We start from the raw sequence: 20,973 nt of genomic DNA on the forward strand, positions 1-20,973 counted from the left end.
ACACATGAATAGTTCTTCTATTAAATGATGTCTGAGATTAAACTAAACTTTTGTAGCCACCTGTTAAAAGGTCTGCAATACACTATGTGTTGTTGTTTTTCAGTGTGAGCAGTTCTCTAGTTTGTAAATATGTGTATTTCATCTTCTTTAGCCTTAAACGTCCTGCAGGGAGAAACTTCTTGCAGTGAGCAGGGAATTGGCTGAGCATTAACTGAAACTAGTTAGTGTTGGTGTAGCTCTGTGATAAAACCTGCCATGTAGCAAGCCCAGAACTTGTAGTAACCCACATCACAGTGAAGAATATAAATTACAGACCAGAAGACAATCAGCTTCTTTGTATTCTGGAAAAGCCTGTGGAAGCCAGACCATCCATAAGAATGAAATACAGGAGAAATGGGGTTGGGGAAATAGATGAAGCATAGCTGTGCATTACTGATGTGTCAGGAAAGCATCAGGCCTTGTGTGTCTCACTCCCAGTACAGTGTAACTACAAATCAACCTATAGTTGTGCATCTGCCTTAGGGGAACCTTTTCAGTGTGGTTTTTTTTCTATTACAGTATTTTACTGATGAGCCCTCATAAAGAATCTCTCAAAACTTGTTCTGCAATAAACATAGAACTTCTTTTCTTCTGTGAATGTATCTTCCATTGATTGTGCTAATTGAAAGATGCTAATTGAAAGATTAGAGGTACATCTTATGAGAGAGTTGTTTTCTTTCCCTCCTCTCCTCCCCCAGCAACTGCCTGGAAAGAATTGTCTTGAAAGACATGATAAAGCCCAGACAAATTTTGACATTCCTTATATAGTTATGAAAAACTGAGATCATCACTTGTAAGAATTCTAAATTACTATTGTGGTATTTGGTATGAAATATTTAACATATAAGGCTTGTTTGTATCTGCAGTAAATAGGGATTTTCTGTATGGAACTAAATTAGATGCCAGCTGCTGTTGAAGCTATTTGGAAGCTCCTTCATCTATATCCAGTTACCTTCTAGGGGTGGATGTGTTTTCTTGCTAGACAAACAGTAACAGTATAGCAACACTGGCAGGTTATAGAAATCCTCCATGAATTTCAGAACACAGGACTAGGATTTATCCCTGCTCCCAGCATCAACCTGACCTTGAATATTGACTGATGTGACTGCTTTTGTTGGATAATGTGTATTGATGAGTAGATAATTTGTATCGATGAGTGAAAAAAACTTACACTGAATTGAAACGGAAGCCTTCTGGATGTAGAAATAATTCTTTCAATAGGAAGATTAGCTGATTTATTTAATAAGACTCTCAAGTGTTTGCTACTTGCTGTTGCCCAAACTATAAAAGCAGCATGACTGTTGCTTGAGAAACTGAAGGAGCAGACAGACTGTTGCAGCTAAGCAGAACAAGTACTAACAAGCATGGCACTTGAATCTTTCTAAAAGAGAAAAAGGTTACTGCAGCTTTTGCTCTGATGTACTCCTGTGTGTGTGTGTGTGCATGGCTAAGCAATTAAATAAAGCAAACCCAAACAGTTACTAAGACTGTGTAAGACTGTTTGGCTGTTTACCAAAAATAGTTTACAGAAGTCAGCTCTCTAAGCCAATTTCTTTTCAATGTGATACTTAAACTAACTTTTTGCTTTCTTTTCTCTTAATGCTGGCACTTAGTATACGCTCCATACAACATTCAATTAGTATGCCTATTATGAGGTAATGTATGAATAATCCAGCTGTTTGGTTTATTTATTTTCATGTGTGGAATCAAGTCAGGTTGAACTTAAGTCAACTAACATAGTTTTATAAAACACCAAAAAACCCATGCAGCTTGTAGTAGATTTCCTGTACTAACATATAGGATAACATTTGTTTAATTTCTGGTTAATGGAGGTGGTTATCAAACATCTGGAAAGTGACATTTCCCTACTGTTTGAAAAACTCTAACGCCTTTTCCCTGTCTGTTGGAGTGTAATGCTACTAAGTGATTCTAAGTTTAAAAGGCAATAGCTTGGCATATGTTTTTGAAAATGAAAATACATAAAAAACCCCCTGTGGTTTCACAAAAAGTCTCTTGGTGATCTGGGGTGCTTCACTTTTCTCTCTGCTTGCTTGGCACTGTGTCCCTCCATCTCCTGAGAGTCTGGTTTGATGCGTGTGTCTCTGTGTGCTTTCCCAAGGGAAAGAGTGCTGCTAAGTGTGGGTGACCTACACAAATGCCAAGCAAAGGAAGAAGGGAAGCTGTAGACTTCTTTTGAAAAACACCCTTGTCTTCAATATTTATATAATACATTTTTGAGTAATCCTTAGTCCTGGTCCACTGAAGGCAAGCATTTTCCATCTTATGTAAAGGCAGAAGAAGTGTACAAAGTGTTTCACAAATTTGCACATGGCAGTGATAGCTACTTGGAGCATTAAGCCACTCTTCTGACCCTAATGAATTATACACCAGCCCTCAGCACTGGAAATCCCAAACTGTCCTGCTTTTTGTATGCAGAACTTATTATTTGTAATTACAGCTGCCTTTGGCACTTGAAGGCAAGGGGAAGTCTCATTTAAATTTAACGTGTTAGCAGAAAATGCTACTGTGAACCATGTTTTATTTATTGAACACGTAGCAAAGTGCACTAGTTTTCCTATAAAAAGTGAAAAAACTCTGATGAGCTCTCTTCAGCAATAATGTATTAGGCTAACCAGAAGTGATGACTAAGATTTTCTGAACAAATGCTTTAAGCCAGAAACGTGTTTGAAATCACTGGGAATAAGCTAAACCTAAAATACTTGTTAGTTCTCCCTTCCAAGTTGATACGAAAGATCCTATTGCTGGACCTGGGAATGTTTATTTGCCAAAGATGAAAGCAAGTCTGCAATTTGAGTATGTTTGAATTTTAGTTTTGTAGTACTTAGGGGGATCCAGATGTATTTTTAGGCTATCTTTAAAACAGGGAAAGAGCCCCAAACAAAACTCATGTTGCTGTTGAGAAAAAACAACTGTCTGCTTGTTTTGTGATGTTTACAGGTTAAGTAGATGTGGTTTTAATTCTGTGGTTCCTTTTTTCATTTTTGTAGAAATTCTCCTACTTTCAAATCCTTTGAGGAAAAAGTTGAAAACTTCAAGGTAAGAATTTCTAAAACATCTTGGTGATTGTGAAGCTGTGGATGTGGAGAAAAGACTCAAGTGGATTCTGGGCAGTCTATATTTTAGTTACTGGTGAACTGTTGAGGAGGTGCTTAGATGAGCATCTTTTTAAGTGCCATGGAAATAGTTTCTCTGCCTAATGATTTGCAAATAAAATAATAGGCTGCCTGTGCCTCCTACAGGAGGATGCCTTTAGAAGAACTAATAGCCAGCTAACCTGCACAAACAGCTAGTATTAAGAATCTAAAATAATTAATACCTAATGCTATGTATCCAAAATTGTCTAGGCTTTTATTTCATGCCTTTCTAAAGACTAATATCCTACACAGGAGAATATCTTAGGATATATCTCTTATTTTAGGCATAAAAGACAAAAGGCCTTTGCACATTAATTTAAAATTTACTCCCAAAAGCCTCAAGTGCCAGAAACAACCATTAATAACTTCTCCAGGTAAAAACTCATTTGAAAAGTAGCTAATCTGTGTAATCGGAACCAGATTTGACTTCTCCTGGACACACTGAGCTGGACGAGAAGTATGCAAGTGATAGCAAGGGGAACTAGGCCTGCTCTTGCAACTACTTGGCATTAATGCCACTGCAGTCCCACAGAGTGTATGCTGCAGAGGGAAGTGAAAAGGCAAACATGGTACCTGGAGAAAGTAAAATAGTTGCTCTGCTCCTCTAAAGATCTCAGGAATTGCTGTTGAGTCTCAAAACTGTCCAAAGTTTTTTCTTAAGGAATAAAGTAGTGAGTTTTAACTCTGAATCTCCTAAGGACTTCATGGCTTGAAAGGTGCATACCTTTATCTATTTGTAACTGAGGGTGTGTCAACCTTTGAGCTCTGGAATCAGCCCTGGAATAAGGGCTGCTTCATGGAGCTCAAACACTGCTGTGTTAATCTGCTGGTGAGCGTTTCCTGACAGATATGTACAGATTTGTTTTAAAAATATTGAGAAGTCTCCTAGACCTGGAAAAGCTGCTTTGTTGAAGAGAGTTATTAAACTCATGCAGATGTACTGGTTTTGTACAGTTAAGCATGTTTGGCATGCCAGGTAACTACTGTGCTTTGTTGGGGCTCTCTCTGTGTTCTAGTCTAAAGTTGGAGGAAGCAAACCTGCTGGGGGAGACTTTGGAGAAGTTCTCAACTCTGCTGCCAATGCCAGTGCCACAGAAACTATTGCAGAACAGACAGAAGAAGAGACCCACTGAGATTCCTGCCTCTGTCCTGCTACCCACTGCCAGATGCTGCAAGGAAAAACCAAGCACACTTGTAACATTCTCTGCGCTCTTTTCACCAGATGTGCTTTTATTTAGCACGTAGTTATTTTACCCGATTAATTGATACCAAGCTTGTTTGTGGGTTCAAAATATTTTTGAAACTAAAATACATTGTTTGGGGTTTTGTGTGGGAAGGGGAATTTCTATGCCTTTCAAGCATTTAAAGGACTTAACTGTAATTTGAAGACGACGGTTAAAATATAGCAATGAAAAAAACTCTTTTGAGAATTTAATTATATTGTACAGATACTGTGGATACATAATTTCTTTTCAATCTGTAACTACTGCTCAAGTTAATCTTTATGAATCTACTGCTGCTGCCAAACTGAAGCTTGTTACTTGGCTTCCTTGCGATTGTTTCAGTCGAGTGTTGCCTGCAAGGGACACTGGACTAGGAGACCAGACAAGGAGGAAGGATCACTCCCAGCTAAAGAATGGACTTCAGTTTCAGCAGGCTTTACACAAGTTATAGCAGGATCACACATGGGTAGGAATGTACTGTCTTTTGAGCGTGTTCCTCATACAGCAGGTGTGGATAGGTAACCCAGAACATGTAAAACTTACCCATCTGTCTGTGCATCGCCCACCTCGGAAACTTGTGACCAGTGCAGATGGAAGCCAGATGCCTCATAGTGCTGGTTTGGTTCAGTCACCGTAACATTTTCAGTCTTGTTTTTTGTACAGGATGTCACTGTGGTAAGATAACACTCTTCTGAACATTTGACCAGTCACAAATAGATTAATTTTCATTCACATGTGGTGGTGGCACATTCACACTAACAAAGCAGGGAATGGAAGAATGAGCCTGACCCCAGAAGTGATTCTTTTTTAGTCATGAAGAGAATTGTTCCTGTAGCCTAATGTTTCCCTTGTAGGCTGAACCTTGAAAACATCTGCTACACCATCTTACTCTTTTTTTAATGTATTTAAGGCCTGTACCTCAAGCAAAACGTCTGTTCCCAACCCCAGAAGTCTGTTTTGAGAGGTGCACAGTGTCATCGCTCAGTGTAACTCCCCTAAAAGACGTACCCTCCTACATCTTGTTTTGTCTGCTGTACTCCTCAAATTTCTTGTGTTTCATGTGTTTCTGCCACATGGTTAGAACATTTTATCACCGTGCTTGTTACATTTGTATGAAATCCATGAAACTTCAACTGCTAGAGGTGTCTGGAGGAAAAACAATTGGCTCCTGACAACCTTGCTAGCATGTCAGATGTAGAATGTGTGCTTAATTACATGTGAGAAGCTTAATAAAAGTGTATGTGAGGAATGTATTGTCCTGTGAGCATGGAGGATAATGTAAATAAGTAAGGAAATTTTATTTCTAATTGAAACAGTCCTTTAAGTTTGGTTCAAAGCAGTGCTGATACTGTACTACTGTACTGCCAGGAATCTGCATGGCTGAGCTTGGCATTTCTAGAGAAGACTGAGCCTAGGTTGCCTTCTAGTGGCTTACATAAAATTACAAATCACAGAAATGTTGGGGTTGTAAGGGACCTCTGGAGCTCATCCAGTCCAAACTCTGTGTTGAGGCAGGTTCACCTCTAGAGCAGGTTGCACAGGAATGCGCCCAGGTGGCTTTTGAATGCCAGAGAGTGAGAATCCATGACCTTCTTCAGCAGCCTATTCCAGTGCTCTGCTGCTACATAAAAGTAAACTGCCCTGGTTACATCATGAAGTTCAGAAAACAGGTTGACATATTCCCTCAGCCTCTGACAGCTCCACCTTAACAAAGGAAGAGAGAATTGAATGGTATAGGGGGAATGGAGCTCTTCCACTTTTGGGTCAATACCATGTAGGGCAGGTTCTTCAGGAACATGATCCTTATTGGATGGGTCTTTTATTTATTTATCTAACTGACAAAGAAAGGTCATCTAGTCCAGAGTTGAGCTGTTTTCTGAAGGCCTTTTTCTTTTCTTTCTTTTTTTTTTTTTTTTTTTTTTTTTTTAAGGCCACATGGCAGTCCTTTTATTGTAACACATTATTACACTCCAGGAGCTTTTGCTGCATCTTCCTCTGCCCACACCTTCCTTTGCTCGTGTGGAAGTGGCTTTGGGGCTGCTGTGACCTCTGAAGCTTTGCATTCAGGGCTGGTGTGGTAATCACAGAATCAATTAGGCTGGAAAATACCTCTGAGAGCAGGGCGTCCAGCCTATGACCAAACAAACAGCACCTTGTCAACTAGACCATGGCTCTAAGTGGGGCTCCACTCCAAAGGGAATGGCAGAAGGCAGTGTCAGAGAATGTTCAGGCTGGGTATTACAAAAAGGCTTTTCACACAGAGGGTGTTTGGGCACTGGAACAGGCTCCCCAGGGGAGTGATCACAGCACCAAGCCTGGCAGAGTTCAAGAAGGATCTGGAGAATGCTCTCAGGCACACGGTGTGACTATTGGAGTGTCCTGTGCAGGGCCAGGCATTGAACCCGATGGTCCCTGTGGGTGCCGTCCAGCTCAGGTTATTCTATGAAGTGCCACGTCCAGTCCTTCCTTAAACACCTCCAGGGACGGTGACTCCACCCTGTCCCTGGGCAGCACATTGCAATGTGTAATTACCCTTTCCGTGAAGAAATTCCCCCAGACGTCCACCCCAGCCGTTCCCCGGCGCAGCTTCAGCTCTGTTCCCCCCGTCCCGTCGCTGCCGCCTGGGGGCAGCGCTGTGCCCGCCCTCCCTCACCCAAGATGGCGCCGCCCCCACCCAAGATGGCGCCTCCCGCCTCAGCCCGGCGCGCTGCGCCTGCGCCCAGGGCGGCGGTACCGCCCCCGCTCAGTGATGGCGGCGGCGCTGTGGGGCCGCGCGGCCCGGCCATGGCGGGTGCCGGTGCCCGCGGTCCGCAGGGCCAGCGGGGTCGCGCCGGGAGCCGCCGAGACTCCCCCGCAGCGATCGGAGCAGCGCCCGGGCAGCGGCACCGCGGGCTCCGGCCCCCGGCAGGTGAGGGCGCGAGGGGATCGAGCCGGGGCAGCGTCCTCGGCCCTAGTGAGGCCGCATCTGGAGTGCTGTGTCCAGTTCTGGTCTCCTCAGTACAAAAGACACGAGGAGCTGCTGGAGAGGGACCAGTGGAAGGCTAAAAAGATGAGGAGAGGTCTGGAGCATTTCTCTTACAAGGGGAGGCTGCTGCAGCTAGGCCTGTTCGGCCCGGAGAAGACAAGACAGAGAGGATCTCATCAGTACATGTAAATACCTCAAAGGCAGATGCCAACAGGATGGTGCCAGAGTGTTTGTAGTGGTGCCTGCCGACAGGATAGGGAGCAGTGGCCATACACTAAAGTACAAGAAGTTTCACCTCAACACGAGGAAAAACTGCACTGAGGGTGGCAGAGCACTGGAACAGGCTGCCCGGGGAGGTTATTGAGTCTCCCTCTCTGGAGACATTCAAACTCCAGACACCCACCTGGACACATTCCTGGGTCACCTGCTCCAGGTGACCCTGCCTTGGCAGGAGGGTTGGCCTGGATGATGTCCAGAGGTTCTTTCCAACCCTAACGACTCTGATTGTCTCTTTCACCACTTCACCCTGCATAAGAAATAGCCCGCAGAAGCATGGAGAGCTCATATGTCTTATTAAGATGCTACTACAAAAATGTAATGTAGAAAGTGTGCAAGCAGTTTTAGTTGTGTAGAATGCAAGGTACTGCTGCATGAGCAAAGCTGTGTTCTGGCTTTTTACAGGCTGGCTGAGAGGATGTGGAAAGTCTCTTAATGATTTTATTGTGGCAGATCAAAGACCTGTTAAACCAGTATTCCAGAGACTTTTAGTGGAAATATAAAGGCTTTTACAAGTGAAACACCTGTAGAAATGTATGTGTGTGAAACTAGTGTGAGAAACATCAGGACAAGGGTTGAAAGGATGCTGCATATTATTGTGAAAACTCACAGCTCTCTGGCCGTCCTAAAATTAGGATGGTGTGCTTGTCAAGGCCTGCTCTCTGCTGAGCTGCTGCACGAATGATTCGTCAGGAGCAGGATCTGTTCCTGAGGTGCACAAGGAGGGTTACAGGATTGTGTCCCATACCTTATGTGCCATTTGTTTTCCTGTTACTCCACCATGAATCAGTCATGGAGAGAGAGATGGTGAGCAGCAGGCTGCTATTTACTGAGGCTGCAGTAAGTAGAATTCTGGAGCTAAGGACCACCCTGTCTACAACTGTTGACTCCTGAAGGGTGTAAAAGATTTGTCCAAAACTTAGTTCACCATTGCCAAACAGGAATAATGTCAGAGGTGTGGTGAGGCCTTGATAGCTGGCAACCTTCACCCTCACTGTTGTACCCAAATGGATTTTCTCCAGATGCTTGTTGGGAGTCTGGGGGTATGGGAATGTGAGTTAATGGAACTTGGGAAAGAGTGAGTGGTAAAATAAAGGTAGAGATTTTATGAATAAGCATCACTTTCTCTAGCAGTGCATTGAGTTTTGTCATGCTAATTTTTCCGACAGATTGTGACAGTGCCCATTAGCAGACAGGTAGGAAAACAGAGAAAAAACTCTGTGTGTGAGCTTTTTTTCATATTCCAGAATATCTCTTCCAAACTGAAAACCCCTGACCTCTTCTTATTCCTCAGGCAGAAGTGATTCCATCCTGGTGTTCCTCCTTGACAGTCATCTTTTGTAACTTTTTTCAGACCACATCTGCAATTACTTGAAATATGATCAATGGGATATGGAGATTAATGCTGTGAATTATTATGACAGGACTTGTTTGGTACCTCAGGTGTAGAACTGGAAGTGCCTGTCACTGAATCTAAGACCTGGTATCCCAAATTACTGCATAATCTGTAACATTCTGTTTTCCACTGAAAATCCACACTAGCAAGGCTGGCTCTGCAAAGATCAAAGGTTTGCCTAACCCAGGGGCTCAGGTGGTGTCCAAGAGGATGCCCATAGAAGAGTTTAGGAACAGAATCACTTGATGTAGCTGTAGCAGATACTGAATGCTGCTTTGGAGATTTGAGGATTTTAATTTTTCCCCTTTTTGTTTTTCTGTTGAAGTGAATAGCTGGAAACATTATTTTCTATCTACATAATCTCTTTCTGTCTGTAAATGAATTGTTATCAAGCCTTTAGGGCTTTTTAACTAAATCAAATGTTACATTGTATTCACAACATCATTTTCAAGGGGAATTGCATACACAAGTAGAAATAATGCATTGCTATGAATCAAACTAGGGTTTTAAAATAACTACTCCGAATGTCTGTACACTTTGCTGAGCTACTTTTTCACTTGAACCAGAGGAGGGAAACTAGCTTGCTTTGCAGTGCCTAGAGAGGTTCAAAGCACAATAATGAGATGAAGGTTATCATGAGTCTACTTACATGCTGTTCTTAGCCCAGGTAGTGCTCAGTGACTGTGAGCACAGTGAATGTTTATTCACTGATTGCTCTTTGAGGAGTTTACTGAAGAGGGAATTTGTTTTGGTGAGAATGGATTAGTGGAAGGTGGCATGAAACAAGAGGGAAATGAAAGGGATCTGAGTGCAGTGTAATCTGTTCATTTTGTGTAGTTTTCTTGAAATCACATTATCACCACTTTTAGCTGATATTTGATTGCTAGAAAGTATGTTATTTGGTCAATAAACTTTCCACCTGATGGGAAAATATGGGAGCAACCCTGATGCTACTTTGGTAAAGCTGGGTAATACTTATGGTAGGATGCACTGTATGCTGATGGAAAAGCTCAAATATTTAGAAGATCTTTTAATAAGATCCTTCTAAGAGGAGCACACACTTTCCTCAGGAGAGGGTGTGGTGGCTCTAGCTGCTGTCCCTTCCTGGGGTCCCAGCAACAGCAGGATCTGCTCTTTGGAGCAGGAGGAACGTGCTCGTCCCTTACCTGAGCTATAGTCAGAGGAAAACGTGTGTTCCTTATCTCAGCTGACAAGTGCTGCCTGGCTTCTGCTGAGCTTCATCCTGTGGGAGCCAGAGGTGACGCTTGGATTGTTTGTATTTCTCTTTCTTTTGGGAAGATGCTTGGTAATGTTCCTGTATGGGTTTCCTATGCCAGCTGTTCCTTCATTTTTGAAACTGGATGAACTGGCTGATATTTGGTTGGCAGTGGCTTAGTTTAGGCAAATATAAGTAAACTTGATAAATGGCCATGTTGACACATGTTTATCTTCAGATGATTCAAAAAGCATGGTGATGATATTTTTCCTAAGTAGCTCTAAGTTTTTTTGCACCAGTGTGTGCTGCTGACCTTTCCTCAGAGTTGCCTGGTGGTGTCTCTGCTGTGTTGGTAATTTTTTAAGGGTTAGGGTTTGTGTTTTAGCTTTCACCTTCAGTTTACAGTTCTGTTGTTACCATTTTGTAAAAAAGTGAAACTAACAGACAAGGCAATCTAACTAACAGACAATCAACTTAAACGTTGATTAAAAGTGTTGAAAAGGCAGCAACTTGGTAAGCCAAATATCCTGACAAACCCGCACGATATTTGTCTACAGCAGGAAACTCACTTCTTGCTGTGTTTCCCTTCTGCATTTTTATATTTAAATTTTGCATTATAAACAACAAAGAAAAAAGGTTTAAAGTTTTTTTTTCCTCTATGGAATTGCTTAACAAAATATTTTAGAAGATTTTAGATTTTTAAATGCCTCAAGTTTTACCTTCATTAATGGATTAAAGCTGCTGGCATAGTAAAATAGCTTTAGAAAGGATGAGATGACTTTTGATACAGATAGAGAAATAGTTCTTGAGCTGTATTGTTAGCTCAGTTACCAAAGTTTGAAGAAAATGTAAGAATAAAGTATCTAATTAAGAATAAATACACTTTTTTTTTCTTCACTGTGAACTAAGTAGTCTAAAAATGGTTCAGATATGAGTGAAGTTTGTCAAGTGTCCTTTTAAGTAGAAACGGGCTGTCATTAAGTGAACTTTGCTGCGATTTGTGTCACAGCGGATGAGGGTGCTCTGTTGGGCCATTTCCGTGTGAGAGGAGCAGGGTACAAGCATCAGGAGCGTGTCAGGGGCTGCCTACACGAGCACAGAGTGGTCTTTGCTGGGGGAGGGACCCGCAGCCCTGCCTGGGCGGGCTGCCGGGGATGCTGCGCTGGGTGAACGTCCCCGCCCGGCACAGCAGAGGGCACCGCTGGTCTCCGGGTGTCGCAGCGAAGGCAGCGCGTTTGAGGAATTTCCTCTTTAATTCCTTCAATACCGTGTTTGAAGGCGAAGCATCTCTTAAGAAGAAACATAACTGATTTTGTCTCAAGTTCGGATAAAAGGGATTGGATTGGTATCAGTACATTATAATACCTGATTTCTGAAAGAGAGAGATTGGAAATTATTCTTCCGGGCACATACGTGTTTTTAAATTAACTTAGCTGTGGGTTCTTTGCTGAAAGGATTAATAAATTTGAGGAAGGTGTCTGTGTATTTAAATGTCACTATTTAAAAAATAAAATATCAGTATTCATTAAGAAAGAAAATGAAAAAATATTTTCATAGGTGATATAAAGAGCTGTTTTATCTGTTTATGTTTTAGGGGAGAAATTAAAAACTGAAACACAAAAGTGACAATTTAAAAGGAATGTATTATATTCCTGAAAGCTACATGGATATCTTTATAAAAAATATGTAGTTGTCTTGCTTGTGCAGTATCTGGGCATCCTTGATTTAAAATAATGTGTGACACTGGATGTTTTGAAATCAGATAGTAAAAAAAATTAGGATAATTTTCATCTAATAATTAACAGGAAATATTTCTCTCAATCTCTCCTCCCACCTAAGCTAGCATTTAGAAGGTGATTTTCCTGAAGTTGCAGTTATTTGAGAGCAAAAATGCTGATTAATATTTAGTGCAATTTTCACTTGTCATTTTCAGAGTGTAATATTTCTTAGTATACCCATAATCTTTGAGTGACTGGAGTGCTTTGCTAGTACTAACAAATTTTTTGTTTGATGACAAATATAGTAGCATTTTATAAAACCCATATGCCAAGCACAGAGGTCAGTGTTTCAGGTGGATTATCTTCTGGCCGGCATTCAGGTGCTGGAAACTGCTCACTGACTGAGAGAGGGACTTGCCAGTTGTGGGCTTTGCGGGGTCTGGAATAAGTAGGCTTCACCTGGAAGTTTCTCTCGATTTGCTTTGCCAGACTGTAACTGTGTTTGACAAACTTGGGTTATGTGTGCTCATGCTGTGCTGTGAACACGTCCTGGTGCTTTCAGGTTTGTGCTAAATAAGGACACGGTCACAGCCTTCTCAGCATCCTCTCAGCTGGATCTGCTTGAAATGCTGGTTTGTATTTAAGTAGGAATGAACCTGTTTGTCCTTTTGACCTCTGGGAAGGAGCAGTTCTGTCTTGTGAATGCCCTGGCTGAGACACCAGAACTCGTCTGTTCTGACCTGGGTTTGTCGCAGCTGAAGGCACGGCTGGGTCTCTGTCAGATGACCTGCTTTGCATGTGACAGAAGCGCTTGTATGGCAGGATTCTGTAAAACTCACCGGTGTTGGAGCAACACTCTCTGCAAGGGAGTAGACAGGACTTGTGATGTTGGACAACAGAGGAATGATGCATGCTGCTCCTTTGGAGGACTTAATTATAGCACAGTAACACTGTCACTGCTGCCTATCACAGCCCTGTACTCAGGGACACAAATTCATGTGGGAAGGCCCTGGGCCCTTTGTCCTTGGCTGACTTGAGGAAGATGAAGATCAGAGCTCTGGAGGAGAACTTGCTCCTTCAGATAGCTCTGGGTTGGTGAGTGGTTGCTTTGGCTGGTTGTCAGAGTGAAATCCCCAAAATGAAACTGTCTTGGGACTGCCAATATCATGGAGCAAAGGAAGTGCATGTCAGCTGCCTAGGCCTGATTGACTGCATGTGACATATCTGGAAGAAGGTGCATGTAACCATAATGTGACAGTTCAATAGGAATTGAAATCCTTTCTAGTGGCTGCTATTATCAACAGGAGATTTACATCTGGTTATCCTGGTTATTCTTCTATTATGACTATTGAAACAGCATTCTGTCCCCCAGGAACCTGGAAAAAACAAGGCCTGGAAGAGCAGGGTAGGGATAAATGGAGAAAGGCAGGCACTGGGCTCAAACACCATGGGTTGTTCTCAGGACTGTGTGTGCTCATCTGGTTGGATTTTCTTTTTGACATAATCCACTGCAGTAGGTTCACTTACTTTCTGTGATTTAGATGCTAATGTTCTATTTGTTTGCTATAAAGTTATCCTTGAAAGAAATATGTAGATAAATACTTCATGTTTTAAATTCTATATAGAAGTTATTTAATTTTGAGAAAAACAAGCTGCTTTATTGTGACCAAATTCAGTGCTATTTTGTGCTGTGAAATGAAGCCTTAGCTCAGCGTTGTTTCGTAAATGATCCACCTGGCTAGTCAACAGCATATTTTCAAAGCTGCATTTGAAATTCTTTATGAAAGTCTTGTTTTGCAGTTTCTTTGCTGTGTATCCAGTCAAAATGTGAAGATAAATGGAAACCCTTCCTTTTACTACAAACACAAAGAAGCTGGTATTGAGTCAACCAGTGCAGCAGATTGTACATTTATAAGGCTTGTTGGGTAAGCCTCGTGGTTTGGGTAGCATTATAGTGGGTTAGCAATATGACTCTCTGGTTTTAAATGGGCAGCTGATTGATGAAGAAGTTTCAAAAAAGGGTCTAGAAGCAGCAGATGATGAATTTTTGAGATACAGCTGTGCTGACCTTTCCCTCCCCAGATGTCCTCTAATGTTTTATGCTATTTGTCCTATGCACGTGCTCAGTTACATAAAGTCACAGGAAAAAAAAATGGTTTTAAATTTTAGTCATGTGTGTCACTGTATATAATACCAAACCACCCAGACTCAAACAAATAGTATAAACCTTTGACTCTTCTGATAATGGGCAGGGATAGCCATAACTGACTAAAAAAATCACCTTAATTTGCATTTACTTTGATAGCACAATATTTGTTACAGAACATATGAGATTAGTCTGTTAATTGGAAAAAATGACATTTGTTTTGTGAACAGTACTGCCACACTTGAATTAGTAGCATGTAGTAAGGCATTGGTAAGTTAAATATGTTTATCAAGTATTCTGAGTAATTATGCTCTTGCATGAGTTGAAGACCAGTTTGTTCTGCATCTCAATGATAAGGTTAAGAAATAGCCATCATGAGGGAAAAAAAGCTGCAAATAGCTCTAACGATGGAGATTTTTAGACAACAAAGAAGTTTTGATACTAAAAGTACAGTTCAGGAAAACCTGTTGGATATTAGGCACAGCACTCAAATCCTATTCCTGTGATTTTTTTTTTCTTTTGAGATCTACATGATCCTTCTTGAAAAGTGTAATTATGAGAGACAAAGGTAGTTTTCACCATGGTATTTTACTAGTTTAGTACTACATGTATTTGGTTAATTGTTATTTGCATCTCTTAAAAATGTACTTAGTTCACAATATTACATTGTTCATTATTATGAAGGCAATATATATACAAATATATGCATTCAAGCATATCATGTGTTCTCTGCACAGCTGAGATATTTTTAATTAGAAGTTGTTCTGTATGCAAAAATGAAACTAGATTTGGAATATACTCTGTTCATCAGTCAGCACTGCAGTGAGTACCAAATTATGGAGCTTGATGGAAGGTTGTTACTGAACATAAATGTATATCAAGTACTGTATGATGAAACTTCTGTTGTTTTTAAAATTGAAGTGTAATCCCTTCCTAATCTGCAGTCAAAATACAATTTTAAACTTTTAAAAAACGTACAGTTTCGCTATGGGAAGTTGGCTCAACATTTATGTCTGTAGCTAAGCAAAATCTTCCAGTGCCCTTTGCCAAGTACGACAACCCTTATAACTTCCTGTAAGTGTGTTTGCTTCCCTTTGGACAATGCTACTAAATATGAATAATCCTGTTCTTGGTAAAACTGAAGTTTAGTACTCTCCATATTTTTTCTTTTTAGGATGAGAAAGGTTGGTAAACAGGAACTGCAACTTGGACAAAATGAAGATACTCTTCTGTGAAAATAATTTATTCCTGCATTACATGAATTTCAAAATATAGATATTTTTGTGCAGTGGCCTCTTTCTTAATTAATTACAATTCTTCCTAGGTGGAAGTCAGTGAAGCAATACAGTTCTTACTGTATTTTTACTTTAGGAGTTATGTGCCAGAAGGTTTTATGGCTTGTATGGTATTTGCATTGTTGAAAGTATAACATGTGCTTATGGAGCTGAAGCTTAGACTATTGATTTTTAGGCTGGACATGATCACTGCGGCCATCTAGGCTGAGTTTGGCTGACATAAGGCACTGAATTTCAGAGACTTTTGCATTCACCCCAGCAAGTATGTCTTTCGGGTAAATTTGTGGACTTAAAAATTGATAAATACTCTTTGCTCTTGTAAAACCCCAGCTGGAATACTCCATCCAGTTATGGGGTCCCCAGTATGAGAGATGGAGCAAGTCCAGAGGAGGCCACAAAAACGATCCAGGGCTGGAGCACTGCTCCTGTGAAGAAGACAGGCTGAGAGAGTTGGGGTTGTTCAGCCTGGAGAAGAGAAGGCTCTGGGAAAACCCTTCTGTGTACTTTCAGCATAAGGTAAAAAATCGCTCTCAGTCTTTATTAGAAGGGCCTGTAGTGATGGGGGCAATGGTTTTAAACTGAAGAGGGTGAAGAGGTTGGACAAAAGGAAGAATGGTGCAAGTGGTGAGGCACTGGAATAGGAAGCTGTGGATGCCCCATCCCTGGAGGTGTTCAAGGCCAGGTTGGATGGGGCTCTGAGTAACTGGATCCAGTGGCAGAAATCCGTGCCCCTGGCAGGGGCATTAGGACTACGAGACCTTTCAAGTCCCTTCCAGCTATAACCATTCTGTGAAAAAAGTGTCAGTCGTAATATGTGTGTGTATGAAAGCAACATCCAAGTTTCTATTCTGATGTTACTTTTGGGGTTTTCTGCCTTATGAGTGCAATTGGATACCCTGTTAATGTAACTATCTAAGTGGGATTTCCTAGAGGCTTTTTATTAGTGTTATTGTAGTGATAAATAAGTAGGATATTCTTCATATTCCAGTGCTTACAGCTTAGCTGATTGCAAATGGAGTGGCAAGAGCAGCTCAAAGTTCACCAGTTTACAACTAAGATTTAAAATACTGTCAGATTGTTTTGTCCAAGCTGCAGAGAAGGCTTATGGAGGAGATCATGCTGTCTGAGATACTCCTCAGGGGAGAGGGTGCTCTTCTCCAGAGTGTGCAGTTCAGTGTGTTCACAGGTATGCTGAGTCTCTGAGACTTCCAGCACATGTATGCAGCAGGCACTGTGAGATTTTACCTTCAGGTTAACAGTGAGAGTGAAGTTCTGTGCTCCTTAAAGCCTAATCCTGAAGTATGAACAAAATCAAGGACTCAGGACTTTCATGAGGGGGTTTTCACAAAATACTGTTAGGCTTAGACAATAGAATCTAAAATCCACCAAAAATCTTAATATCTGGAGGGAAGTTGGAGTGATGCTTTGCCAAAACACTTAGTTACTGCTTCTCATCAAGGGATGGTTAAATGCCTTATTTCAGCTTCTTACTTCCAATCTTTTTGGCTGACGATTTTTATTTGGTTTGCTTTTTAAAATAAAACCATATTTCTTCACTGTGCTGAGGAGATTGTATGGATGTTCCTCTTTTGATTGAAACACCAGAAGTTTGCATTGCTTTCTGGTCATTCTTTAGGGGTGCTTGCAGTTTTAAAATTGTGGTAAGGAATAACTCTGGACAGTTAAAACCTGAAGTGTGCAAAGTTTTTGAAAGTTAATAAAAATTCAATAAAGAATGAATAAAGCAGTCAGTTTACCTTATCCTCTTATAGGCAAAACAGAGGTGTTTCCCTTGCTTTTTCCAATCATAAAATCTGAAAGATTTTTTCCCTCCAAATTCTACAGTTTTGGAGGAAAATCTTCTGGTGCTCACTGTGTTCTTCTTTAATATCACTTTTGTAGTACCACATTGTATTAAAAAGTGGTTTTGTTTTCTTCTCCTCTCTCCTACTTTTTTCAAAACTTACCTTTAAAAAGTTGAGTACAGATACTGTACTGTGCTGCGGTTGATGGTGCAATTCAACTCATTACTGAGACTGGGAAGAAGTGAAGGAATATGGTGTCTGCTGGAACTCTTAGTTACACTGTTATTTCTTCTATTGGCCTGTAGATATTGAATATTAGACTAGAATCCTTGTAACTATTTCCCATATAGAATTCAGAACTTGCTAGCTGGTGTGGAAGTGCTGTCTGCATGGAAATTTGGCTTTGTAACTATTGTTGCATAGGAAGTGATTCATATGAAGCTTTTTATAAATATCTGGTACGTATATCTCTATATATCTGTATATATTGTGAATATCTAGCAGGGAAGCTTCCAGTTTTCTCCTTGACTGCTTTCAAAGCTCTTCTTCATGACTTTGCAGTCATTAATCTTTGATTTTCCCCTACATTACTGCCTTGAATTACGAATCCTCATTTTATGCTTTCTGTTTTGACTATTTCCCTTCAGTAGTTTTATTAAATAACACCATCTTGCTTTTGTTTAAGCTTTGTTCAGTATTTAGTCTTCAAAATCTTTTCTAAACAAGAAGTTTAAATCAGTTCTTCACATTAATCTTTTTGTGCAGAATAAAGTGGAAAAGTCTCTTGTTTACAGGAAACTGAAGAGATCTTCCCTGTCTTTGTAGTTGCCCACTTTGGGTTGTAAATTGAATCAGTGGCGAAACAGCATAAACTTTAGTTTTTTGATTTTTTTTTTTAAATAGAACAAAACCTCAGACCATTCACTGGGGAGGAAAAAGAGCTGTATTCTTGGGAGGATAAGTGCAAAACAGAGAGTGGACTTTAAAGAATAGACTCTGTGTTCATGCTGTCATTGGTTATTGTGCCTGTGCTGTATGTGGGATGATGTGCTGTTATTTATGAGCATTAGTAGGTGAATTTTGTGGCTTTTGTATTTAGTTATGTATATGCTAGGTAAATTCTGTGTCCTTGTTTCTTCTTATACACTCGTGCCTAATCCGATACTATTTTCTGCTCTGCTCATAGTTTCATCTGTCTGTTTAATGCATAAACATATGGAGTTTTAAAATAATAGTATTTTAAAATTTGCCCTTGTACCTATTGCAGAATTACACACTGGGCTTCAAAAAAATTTTAAAATAGCCTTATACATTTTTGAACCACTGATATCATGCTGGTGTCTATTGTATATGTTGTCCATGTATGAGTGGCATGTATTAGGAAGCAATTTGAAGATTGTCTTCATTAATACTGCACAAGATGAATGTCATTGGCAAATAAGAGGATAAAAAGTAATTTGGTACTTTTTCCAATGGTTGTCAAATACTAGAATAGAGATGGCAGCAGAGATGGTTCCTGTCTTGGCATTACTGTTGAAGTGCAAAAGGTGCTCCTGAGTTATATTTCATCTTAGACTGCTGATTTCACAGAATCATAGGATGACCTGAGTTGGCAGGAACCTTAAGGATGATCTAGTTCTGACCCTCGTGCCTTGGGCAGGGGCACATTCCACTAGAGCAGGTTTCTCAGAGCCCCATCCAGCCTTTAAGCACTTCCAGGGATGGGGCAGCCACAGCTTCTCTGGGCAACCCGTTCTTCCATGTACCACAGAATACAAGCAAGTCATGTACTGTATAGTGCAAGTACAAGTAGTTATCAGATTTTGTTCCTCTTTAGTTACTCTTTTGTTTTGTTTAGTCTTTATTGTTGTATCTGTTGATAATAAACAAGTAGGTGAACCCCTGGCCCACAGAACTGTAGTTTGTGTTGTTTGAAAAAATAACGCTAGGCACAAATGTTCTCCAAAGGAGTGAGTTGTATAATACTGCTGTTACTGCTGTATGCTGGGGTGGTTACCGATGGTGTTTTTCTGCCTCAGGATGTGTCTAAACTGTGGGACAGGGTTTAAAAAATTTGAAGGAAGGAAAAGAACAATTATGTGGCACCTTGTCCCTTGGGTAGAAGTACAAGTGGTAGAGACCCGAGGTAGGCAGTGCGAGCTGTTTTACCTGGTGCAGAATTACTTTAGAAGAGGAGATAAATGTCTGTGGCTGCTTGAGGTGTGGAGGGCTGTGCAGGTTTAGTGGGAATGCTATCTTGGTACATAATGGCTGTACAGTGGAATGAGCCTGCATATTCAAAGCTTAGTTGGTTTTTAAGAAATGTAGCTTAGGCACATACTAGAGGTTGGCTGTATTTTTAGAGTAAGTAATAAATGTTAATGTCAGTTGTAATACTTAAAAAATATTTTTCCCTAAATTTCTCTTTCCTACTAATATGGGAGGCAAGGTTTTTTCTTTGGGAAAGCTCTCAAAATCACTGGTTACTGCTAGGCACAAAGTTGTGAACATGTTCAGAGTTGAAGGTAGAGAAGTTACGTGAACTTACTTGGTTGAGGGGAGACTGAGAGCTCTGACTGAGAGTTCATTCTGAGATGAGTTCAAGGCATGATGCCTAAAGTTTGAGTGATTGTATTCTGAGATGAGAATAAGATACTTCTCAATAACAACTCCTCAGCATTAGAACAAATAGTTTAATGTATAGAAAGAAATCAGCACCTAGAGAAAAGGCTTTGAGATGTAATTGCTTGGATGCTTATATGTTGAAATTTCAGTCGTAGTCATGTCAGTCCACTTGGTGCTCCTCATGAATGTTCAGTGCTATTTCCTGGGATAAGCTCAGCGTCAGGGAAACAGTGTTGGTGAAAACAAAGCTTGATGGTTATTCTTTGATAAATTCAGGAGAGTTCTCATGTTGGCAATGCTTCCTGAGCTGCTTCTGGATTGAAGGCCATTATCTGTTGGATGTCACATTTTGTGGTACAGTATCTGGGTTGGTCCTTCTGTCTCTAAAGTGACATTCTTCTGCATGATGGAGTTCTGACTTAAACATTGCTTGTTGCATTCAAGTAAAAAGTAGTAAAAGAGAGAAATTTGGTAAATAAACTGCATGAATCTCTGTCACCCTAGTAATGTCTTAAACACTTAAAAAGTCCTGGGATTTAGGTTTATATCTAAGCAACAGTGCACACCTCCAGTAGCTATAAGGTATGGAAAATTAAGGTTTGCTGGGCCAGTAGATAGTAGAATTTTTTAGGTTGCTTGTTGAAATAAGAGCTGTATCAATACATGCTTGTTCAGTGGGTAGCTTAATCTATTGGGTTTTGTTTTAATATTCTTTATAACAGGCTCCAGTCATCTTTCCTAAGTAAAATAGTACATGTTGAAAATTATCTCAGGAGGTTATCTGTTCAGACCCCTTGTTCCAAGCAGGATAAACTTAGTTGAGGTTGCTCAAGGCCTTTTCCAGTCCCATTTTGGGTATCCAAGCTGTTGGGGCCCTACACCTATTGAGGATTCACACCAACTTATTACTGCAATTTAGTTTTTCCATTTTATTATTTTGTGTAAGAATTTTGGACAGAAAGGTCTGTCTAGCTATGGATGATAGTGCTGAGGAAAACCATTTTAATAGTTACAGAGGTTTGTGTTCTTTGCATGCTGCTTGATGTTAATATGTCATTCACCCCTTAATTGTAGCAATCAGATTACCAATCTCTCATCTCTTCTCATCTCTTCT

General features: G+C 40.6%; 1 protein-coding gene across 3 annotated transcripts in view; it reads left to right on the forward strand.

Moving 5' to 3' along the window:
* The window catches only part of TPD52 (tumor protein D52), a 125,190-nt gene that overhangs the window by 35,987 nt on the left and 68,230 nt on the right, over positions 1-20,973 (forward strand). For 2 of the 3 annotated variants that reach the window (XM_063392036.1, XM_063392029.1), the window contains exons 5-6: positions 3,048-3,096; positions 4,211-5,670. In XM_063392036.1, the coding sequence (XP_063248106.1) occupies positions 3,048-3,096; positions 4,211-4,327 (166 nt within the window). In that variant the 3' untranslated portion in view covers positions 4,328-5,670. Of the gene's footprint in view, positions 1-3,047; positions 3,097-4,210; positions 5,671-20,973 lie in introns of those variants that run through there. The other variant, XM_063392046.1, reaches the window with a different exon arrangement.

The sequence above is a fragment of the Prinia subflava genome, chromosome 1 (genome assembly GCF_021018805.1).
Source record: "Prinia subflava isolate CZ2003 ecotype Zambia chromosome 1, Cam_Psub_1.2, whole genome shotgun sequence".
NCBI classification, from domain to species: Eukaryota; Metazoa; Chordata; class Aves; order Passeriformes; family Cisticolidae; genus Prinia; species Prinia subflava.